This window comes from Phaseolus vulgaris, chromosome 4 (genome assembly GCF_000499845.2).
Source record: "Phaseolus vulgaris cultivar G19833 chromosome 4, P. vulgaris v2.0, whole genome shotgun sequence".
Classification (NCBI taxonomy): domain Eukaryota; kingdom Viridiplantae; phylum Streptophyta; class Magnoliopsida; order Fabales; family Fabaceae; genus Phaseolus; species Phaseolus vulgaris.
Genome location: NC_023756.2, coordinates 3482604 through 3492538, shown reverse-complemented (window position 1 = coordinate 3492538; position 9935 = coordinate 3482604). Strand labels below are relative to the sequence as shown.

The window sequence follows — 9935 nt, the reverse complement described above, 5'->3', positions numbered from 1 at the left end:
ATTTCAAATTATATAATCTAAAAATATAAATTTGTATTTCAGATTTTACAATTAAAAATATAAATTTTAATTTGTGCTATTTTTAGATTATTTAAAATATAAATTTGTTTTGTATTGTGAATTGTAAATCCAAAATAAATTATATTTTAAATTGTAGAATGAAGAAGTTAGGTGAAGAATTGGCCCACAAAAATTTCTTTTGCTCTTCCCTTACCTTCTTAGGCATATTCCTCTTTCCATTCCCTATACTTTCCCAAGAGAAACCCTACTATTCTTTGTTGCCTTATTATGGATCAAGAAAACATCAAGAGTACTTACTACATCCTCAAAAACCATGTTCTCACTTTTCTTCAAAGAAGCAAAAATTTGCAATTTGGTTGAACAACATTCACTTGGACCCTCACTTCATTCCATCTTTGGCTGCTATTCAATTTTTTTAATCAAAATTGGGAATACAAGTGGTTAAAAGTTCTAAATTAAATAGAAATAAGATAATAAATAATATAAAAAAAATGCTCAAATTTATTATCTTCAATTTTTAAGTTGAAATAAAATCTTATAATTTTATATCTTTTCATAAATTTTTGCATAAACCCTTTCATTTTTCTAAAGGTGAAATCAATTTTTTCACTAGTTAGTAGACTAATTTATAGGAGGTGTTCTATGTTAGTTTCTTCAACAAAAATTGATGGTTCCCGTATGCCAATATAGTTCCACATTGCTTAGGAGTCGAGGTCAAGGGCAGTTTATATACTTCCTCCTCCCTCAACTCACTGAGGCGTCTTTTTAGGACAAAACCGTGAAGGAGCACCGACCACTAAAGCGAACAATACTTCGGATGCAGTGATTGACCTTAGCGATGCTGCCCAACGAACTTGAGGTCGGAACATTGGCGCCCACCGTGGGCCCGAAGAGGCTCCTTAGCCCCTCAACTAGGGGGATCCACTCCCCTTAGACCTTGACTGGGGGGCTTGTTCTCATATGCCAATATAGTCCCGCATCGCTCAGGAGTTGAGGCCAATGGCAGTTTATATACTCCATCATCCCTCAACCCACCGAGATGCCTTTTAAGGACAAAACCGTGACGGAGCACCGACCTCCAAAGCGAACAATACTTCGGATGCGGTGATTGACCTTAGCGATACTGCCCAACGGACTTGAGGTCGGAACAAAAATAATCTTATATATATATATATATATATAAATTACATATGAGTTAAAAGTTAATACTAATGATATTTATATTTATGATAAAAGTTCATCCAACTTTATTTCAATTTTTAAAATATTAAACATGAAAGATATAATGATAGACAGTCTAAGAAAGCAAGACCCATTAGAAACAAAATAAAACCCATCAGATATAGAGATTACATCTAGAAGTATTGAGCTATCACTTTAGAGTAGGAAGAATATATTTTTGTTATTCTTTTTGTTATAAGGGTACAATTGTTTCTTATAGACCAACTAGCAAAAACAATATAATGACCTTGATGGTTTGTCAAGAGGGGAGAATGATATTATAGCTTTTTCTTATCTTGGTTAGTTCTTTTTCCCCATGTGTTCTGCTTTCCTATACTCACAACGTAACATTTTGGTGCTTTTATTGAGCTCCCTACATGTCTCCCAAACCAACCAAAGATATGGAGGATACCCTCCAAGCCATCCTTGACAAACTAGTCAACCTTCAACATGAACTACACACCACACAAGAAAACCACTTGGCTCTCCAAAGAGATCTGGAGTCCCGACAATCTGTCTGGGAATCCAAACATGATATACTCACCCTCACTAGCCTTTTTCCCACCTTGTACTCACAGACCACCACACATCCATCCTATATGAACCCTACTTCTCATTTTAACCAATTTTCCATGGATGTCACTTCCTTTATTTCACTCCCGGTTGGGAACAACAACCACACAGCCTACACTACTACAACAACTACAACCATTCCCCCCACTTCTTTTTCTCCTATACGCCCACCAAAAATACAACTATCTTTCTTTGATGGCATTGACCCTTTGGACTGGTTATTCCAAGCTGACCAATTTTTTCAATTTTACAATATTCCTTGGGATGCTCGATTGAATATGGTTGCCTTTTACATGAGAGGTGATGCACTCAGTTGGTTTAAGTGCATGTACCAAAATCATCAACTTACTGATTGGATTTCTTTTAGTTGTGCCCTGGAACTTCACTTTTGGCCTTTAACATATGCTAATCATCAGGCCGAGTTGTTTAAGCTACGTAAAAACACCACAATTGTGGAATATCAAAAAACTTTTGAGAAACTTTGCAACCGGGTGATTGGCTTAAATCCGGAGATGATACTTAATTGTTTTATATTTGGCCTACTTCCGAAAATTCAAAGAGAAATTGTAGTTTTGCAACCCATTTCCATCACCCAAGCCATGGGCCTAGCCAAGCTTTTAGAATCTAAAATCTAGGATTCCAAACGGTCTTTTCGTTTTTCCCATACTTTACCCCAACCATTCAACCATTTATTACCACCACCACGTTCCTCTTTGTCCCCCACTATACCTCCACATGCAACCCATTCCATCCGTATAAAAAAACTCACATCAGCCCAACTTCAAGAGAGTAGAGTCGTTGGTTTGTGTTATAACTATGATGAAATATTTTTTCCAGGGCATAAATGCACCACCTATTGTTTTCTTCTCTTACTAAGTGACGATTCCTCGGTAGAAAACACTATAGAAGACTATCCTACACTTTCAATGACCCGCCCATAGGTACACCTACACACATTCACCTCTCCTTCCAAGCCTTGTGCGGAACTCCCTCAACCCACACTTTTACCTTTGATGGCTACATTGGTCATCTTCCTATTACCATTCTCATAGATACAGGCAGTTCCCATAACATTGTTCAACCCCTTTTGGCCCCTCACCTCCAACTTTGCACCATTCCTATCACCCGTTTCTCAGTTATGATTGGCAATGGCAACAAAATTTAGTGTTTCTCTTTTTGCCTAGATGTCCTAGTTTCTATACATACCTACACTTTTCCCATTTCCTTTTACCTCTTACCCATTGAAGGTGTTGATGTTGTCCTGGATATGGACTGGTTGCACTCATTGGCCCCTTAATGGCTGATTTTTCTAAGCCGCAACTATCGTTTACCCACAATGGGTTACCCATTACCCTACACGGCACCACAAATCTTCTATGCCGTCAAGCTTCTTTCACTCATCTTTGCCACCTGTTACACATAGATGCCATTTATTCTCTACACCTCCTCATTATTTTCCCTCTGCCATCACCATCCACCCCAGCCAAATTATCTAACCCTCCAGTTATATCCACTCTTTTGAAAATATATAGTTCAATTTTCTCTTCTCCCCATGGACTACCACCCCCCCAGACCCCACAACCATCATATTTCCCTTCTTCCCCAATCTATCCCAGTTAACATTAAACCCTACCACTACCCACACGCTCACAAGCACATTATGACTTCCCTCATTCACGAAATGCTAAAAGAAGGCATTATCTGCCCCAACACAAGCCCTTTTACATCCCCAGTTATCCTCATAAAAAAGAAAGATGGAACCTGACATTTTTGTGTGGATTATAGAGGTCTAAACGCCATTATTGTTAAAGATTTTTTTCCTATCCCAACTATTGATGAATTGTTAGACGAATTAACCACTGCCAAGGTTTTCACCAAAATTGACCTACGTTCAAGTTACCATTAGATTCGAATTAGTCCTACAGATTGCCACAATACCGCTTTTAGAACTTTTGATGGCCACTACAAGTTCCTAATGATGCCTTTTGACCTTGGTAATGCCCCATCTACCTTCCAGGCAAACATGAATGATTTACTCAGGCCCCACCTACGACACTTTGTCCTACTTTTTTTATTACATTCTCATTTACAACAACTCCATGCAAGAACATATTCGCCACCTCACATTGATCCTTCGATTATTAGACACTCGTAATTTTTTTGTTAAGGAATCAAAATGTGTGTTTGCCACCACCAGTCTCATATCTAGGCCATCTATTGGAAGATGGCACAGTGGCTCCAGATCCAGATAAAATCCAAGTTATCATACTTTAGCCTAAACCTACATCCCTTACTACCCTACGTGCGTTTCTGGGTATTACAGGATTTTATTGGAAGTTCATCTGCAGTTATGTCACTCTTGCCTCGCCACTCACGAATTTACTCAAATCATCAATATTTACATGGAATACAAATGCAGAGGAGGCCTTTACAAAATTGAAAAAAAATTCTAACTATAGCTCCGGTGTTGAGTCTTCCAAATTTTTTTCATACCATTCATGATTAAGACTGACGTTTCCAACATAGCAATTGGCGTTGTGCTTTCCCAAGAAGGTCACCCCATTCCTTTCTTCAGCAAGAAACTTTGTCCTAAAATGCAAGCTAGCTCAGTATATGTTAAGGAAATGCTAGCTATAACAAAAAGCAGTCAAAAAGCAACGTCATTATCTCATAGGTACGCATTTCACAGTAATAACAGACCAACAAAGTTTAAAGGGGTTACTCACCAATGCATAACACACATCGAAACAACAAAAGTGGACTACCAAGTTGCTAGGATACAGTTTTGACATCCGATACCACCCAGATTGCCAAAATCAAGCTGCAGATTTCTTGTCCCGGCCACCCCAATCTCTCATTTTTTCCATATCTTCATCAGTCTCGAACATGTTCAAGGAATTACAAGATTATTACATGACGAAAAGGGGAGAAGAAGAGGTTCACAGATTAACTTCATTACTTAACACCAATTATAGTTTTTAACATGACCTTTTATACCATGGTCAACGATTGTACGTTCCTTCCATTAAACAAATTTGGTCTGTCATACTCCATGAATTTCATGCCTCTCCCACCGCTGGCCACTCAGGCATCAAGGCCACCAAGGCCAGGCTCGCAACCTCCTTTTTTTGGCCCGGTATGTACCGTGGCACCAAAAAGTATATCAATAAATGCCTTCCCTGCCAATAAAACAAATCCTTACATCAAAAACCTTTTGGCCTACTCCAACCCATACCCATACCAACCTAACTGTGGGAAGAACTAATTACAAATTTCATCACGCACCTACCTTCATCTTTTGGGCACATGGTCATATGGGTTGTCTTTGACAGGCTTTCCAAATCAGCCCACTTCATTGCCCTACCCATGTCCTTCGCGACCACCCATTTAGCTAACCTCTTTTCTGTTGAAATTTGCAGATTACATGGAGTCCCTAAATCCATCATTTCAGACTGTGATCCAGTGTTCCAAAGCCATTTTTGGAAGGAGTTGTTCCATCTGCAAGACACGAAATTAAAGTTCAGTATGGTTTATCACCCACAAACTGATGGTCAAATCGAAGTTATAAATTGTTGTTTAGAAGCTTACCTCAGGTGCTTTACCAACGGAAATCCCCGAACATGGTATCGTTATCTCCACCTTGCAAAGTTTTGGTACAACTCCTCATACCACTCAGCCATCAAAACTACACCCTTCCAGGCCCTGTATGGACGATCGCCTCCCTCCATTCCAGATTATGTCCCAGGAATAACCCAAAAACCCACTTTGGATATCACACCACATGATCGCACACGAATGCTCCACCAGTTAAAAGCCACGCTAAAAACAACACAACAACAAATGACCGAATCAGAAAACAAATCAAGACTCAACTACAATTTCAAGGAAAATGACTGGGTACTTCTCCAATGCCAAACTTATCGTCAAACATCACTCTCTTCCAAAGCTCACAATAAGCTTGGACAAAGATTCTTTGGTCCCTATCGCATTAAACGCCGCATCGGTGAAGTGGTATATGAACTTTTCCTCCCTCCGTCATCACGTATTCATCCAGTCTTCCACATTTTTCTATTAAAACTGTATCATGATTCAACTCCTCCTTCGGATTTCCATTTCCCTCTCGAACCAAAGTACCCACCCGTACCAACCCACGACCTCCTAACTCTCTTCCCAAACCTTACTTTACATTCTGAGACTTCCAATATCCCTTTTAACTCATTAAACACAAACCCACCTAACACTCTCACGAAATCCGCATCTGCAGACACGTGGCACCCATCAACAGTTCACGCTCCACTTAAACTGTCACCATCGTCATCTGCACGTGACCTTGCACTTCCCCAAGCCCATCCAATTGTAACCCACTCACCAAAACTACCCCTTTCAAATTCCCATCCAGCAGCAAAACATTCACCTAACCATGCCTTTTCACATTTCGAACTAGCACGTGACACTCCATTTTCCAATACTCATCCAATTGGAATCCACTCACCAAAACTACCCCTTTCAAATTGCCATCTAGCAGCAAAGCATGCATTCACCTAACCATGCCTTTTCACATTCCCAACCAACACGTGACACTCCATTTTCCAATGTCACTCCAGCTGTAAATCGCTCACCGCACCATGCTTTTTCAAATTCACAGCCAACTGTAAGCCAGTCAAATAACTCTCCCACTAGCCAAAAGGTTCTAGACTCACACGGTACCAAGCCCACTACACTAAAGTCCAACATTTCCATTTCATTCCAACCCAAAAGAGTGGCTCCATCTCACACCACAGACCCTAGTCCAAATCAACAATTCGTAACCCATCCAGCCCATTATGCCACACAATCCCCACTCCCTCTCACGACCCAAGAGATCCCATCCACTTCCGTAATTCCATGTCTCAACTTTGAGGACAAGGTTTTATTAGAGGAAGAGACAGTTGATAGACAACCCAAGAAAGCAAGGCCCATTAGAAATAAAATAAAACCCATCAGATTTAGATATTACATCTGAAAGCAATGAGTTGTCACTTTAGAGTAGGAAGAATATATTTCTATTATGCTTTCTGTTACAAGGGTACATCTGTCTCTTATAGACCAACTAGCAAAAACAATATAATGGCCTTAATGGTAGTCAAGAGAAAAGAATGATATTATAGTTTTTTCTTATCTTAGTTAGTTCTTCCTTTAACCTTTTTTCCCCTTGTGTTCTACTTCCCTATACTCACAACGTAACATATAAAGTTTAAATAAAAATGGAGTGCAAAAATAATTTTTACAAAAAATAATGTAGAAATTAAAAAATATTAAATTTTGACCAATAAGTCATATATATTATTTATGATACACGGTTTGCTATTAAAAAATTGTTATATTTACTAAATTATAGTTTAGAGACTTAAAAAGTTATTTAGATTCTAAGATATTAATTTAAAAATAATTTATCAATAATAAAAATTATTTTAAATACTAAAATAATATCTAATCTAATTAATATAATATTTTTTTAAAATTGATTTTTATTTAATAATTTTCTATAAAATAAAATCTCCCCATAATTTGATTTACCAATAAAATTTCTAATGCCCAATAAAATTACTCACTATCTTTTCCTTTAACTCTCATTTAAATATAACCAATATTGTATGATCTGACTAAAAGAAACTCAGTAACATAATATAATAACAGTTATATTATTACTATTATCATAAGAAAAAAAAAATCAACAAGAAAAGCTATAGTGATTTGACTGAATCCATTTGCAAGAATGTTTGGCATGTTATGATGAAGAAGGAAACGAATAGAATAAAGTAGAAGATGTGAAATCTGAAAAAGGAAGAAAGATAACATGTTTTGTTACCTCATTCTTCTGAAAGTAACAACGAAAGATAAGATGTCTGTTATGGCATGGCGAAACACACGCAGAGCTATGAGATCGTCTTGTTCCAAACAGTGTTGGTTACAAAAACTGAACCATCCTCTGTTTAACACATAGAACTGGTTTGAGTCTTTCACCCATTTCTTCAGCATCATTTGAAATTCATGCCCACCTTTGTCGTACACCTTCACTTCAATCCCCTCACTCACATCTTCTCCCTCCTTCAAGAACCCTATTAGGGTTTCTTCAAACCCTAGCCATGGCAAGAACAGGTTCCACTTGTCATTGCTCAATTGCACCCCATAGGGCAAACTCAACTCACAATCCTTCACAATTCCTGCGTCAACTATGAACTCCACCTGCAACTCGTCGTTCAATTCCAAGTCCTTTCCACCCATCGATTTTTCCACATAGGAACACGATTCTTGGTGGAGCTTTTTAGGGTTTTCTTTCTTCCAGGGTTAAAAACAATAATCATTATGAATGTTTCACCTGAACTAATTGCTTTTTATTGCGTAACTCTTTCTAATTTCTGATTTCAATATTTTAAAACTATTATTTTACTTTTAATATTTCTTTTAGATTTAAGGAATTCTTTGTATTTTATAAATAAAAGGTGGTTTCAGTTTAAATATATTAATTAGTTTACTTTTATGTTTTTTTCTCGCGTTTATTATTGGGATGGAAGGTTTATGAATATAATTTTTCAGGCTGTATATGGGTATAAATACAATTCAACCAATCAATTTTTAATTTTATTATTTAACCATTAACAATCTATTTATATTTTTATTTTGATTTATTATTTAGGTAAGTTTTAATATATATATATATATATATATATATATATATTCATAAGAAAAAATAATATATACTTATGAACCATTATGAATTTTAAGAATAATCCAATCCATTAAAATAAAAATTAAGATAATCATACAATCCAACACTTTCACTACTCAACTAATCCTGTCAAATAAATTATAAACAAAACCAATTAAAGCGAAAAAAAGAGAAACCATAGACACCAATCAAAATAAAAATAAAACAATTATATATATATATATATATATATATATATATATAAAAAGTCCTATAATAAAAATGTTTTCTTTCTTTATTGTTTCCTTTTCTTGTTTCCTAGGCTAAACATTTCCTACACCTTACGAAATGAAAAATAGAAGTTCTTCTCATTTGATAGTTTGCTGTGGATAATTTTTATTCATAGGTAATTATCCACTAATTTTACCTATGAACTTCTTTCACTGGTTTTAGTTTTGAATAATCTTATGTTTGAGTTCTTCAAAACAATTTAAACTATTTACAACATTTTATATGATAACATATGAGCATGCATAACTATTTTACTGACTTTATAAGAGCATGCATAATCTCTTTGTTTTGTGTTTGTTTTGTTTTCTCACATAGATGTTTTCAAGCTTCCAAGTTGTTTTTTCTGTCTTCATTTTGAACACCATACACACTAGAACCACGATGATTAGAAGGATTCTAAGATGTTGTATGTTTTTATTTACCATGAATTCTATAACCATTTATTCTTCTTTTTACTTAAATTACAAGCACATTTTATTCAAACGATGCTCATATACCTTGAATTAAACATCACACACATTGTCATACGTGTATATATGACTTCCTCATATATAATAAACTTCATGTTTTCATATGTTTTTATATGATATGCTTAGACGATCCAGTTGGATCGTCTATTGGTTTTGTTAGACAGATCCTTTAGATCATCTAATGATCTCCTATATGATTTTGATAAATCATTTAATTGTTTTTCTTTTGTTCTGGTAGACACTATCTCCTTATTGTCTAAAGGTTCACCTATTGTGTGTTCGTTTGCCTTCACGCGTCACGTCAGATCGTCTTTCTTCTTTTTATTTTTTTTTATAAATACAATATCTTCTCTTTGTAACTAAAAGTTTTTCGTTACCAAGATTTCCTTTCTTTTTTTCTTATTTCTTTCGAGACTTTTCGTTTTCTCTTTTCTTGTCTCTACGTGTGAGATTTTCACATCAATCATTTTAACTTTTTCTTCTATGACTTTGTATCATTTTTTTTGTATTATCAGACATTTCTTCCCTATAATACAAGTTACATTTTTTGGTCTACAATGGAGCAAAGATATTTAGAATAATACAATAAACCTTTAGATGACAAAGATCATGACTTATGAAAATTTATCTATGTGTAACATCTATTCATATTAATTCATTGTACGTTATGC

The 9935-nt window shown here is 35.8% G+C and overlaps 1 protein-coding gene across 14 annotated transcripts; it reads right to left on the bottom strand.

Moving 5' to 3' along the window:
• Positions 1-1336: 1336 nt before the first annotated feature.
• On the bottom strand, positions 1337-8144 carry LOC137836909 (putative B3 domain-containing protein At4g03170). Of its 14 annotated transcripts, none has more exons than XM_068645693.1 (6): positions 7664-8144; positions 5404-5634; positions 5105-5313; positions 4813-4994; positions 4542-4694; positions 1337-4404 (listed from the first exon to the last, which is right to left on the bottom strand). In XM_068645693.1, exons 1-2 carry the CDS (start codon positions 8077-8079, stop codon positions 5550-5552), a joined length of 501 nt encoding a protein of 166 aa, XP_068501794.1. In that variant the 5' UTR covers positions 8080-8144; the 3' UTR covers positions 1337-4404; positions 4542-4694; positions 4813-4994; positions 5105-5313; positions 5404-5549. The 14 variants fall into 14 exon arrangements, 13 of the variants coding, with proteins under 13 accessions (XP_068501794.1, XP_068501800.1, XP_068501802.1 ...); XM_068645699.1 differs by having other exon boundaries at positions 1337-4420; positions 4597-4694; XM_068645701.1 differs by having other exon boundaries at positions 1337-4416; positions 4597-4694.
• Between the last annotated feature and the right edge of the window lie 1791 nt (positions 8145-9935).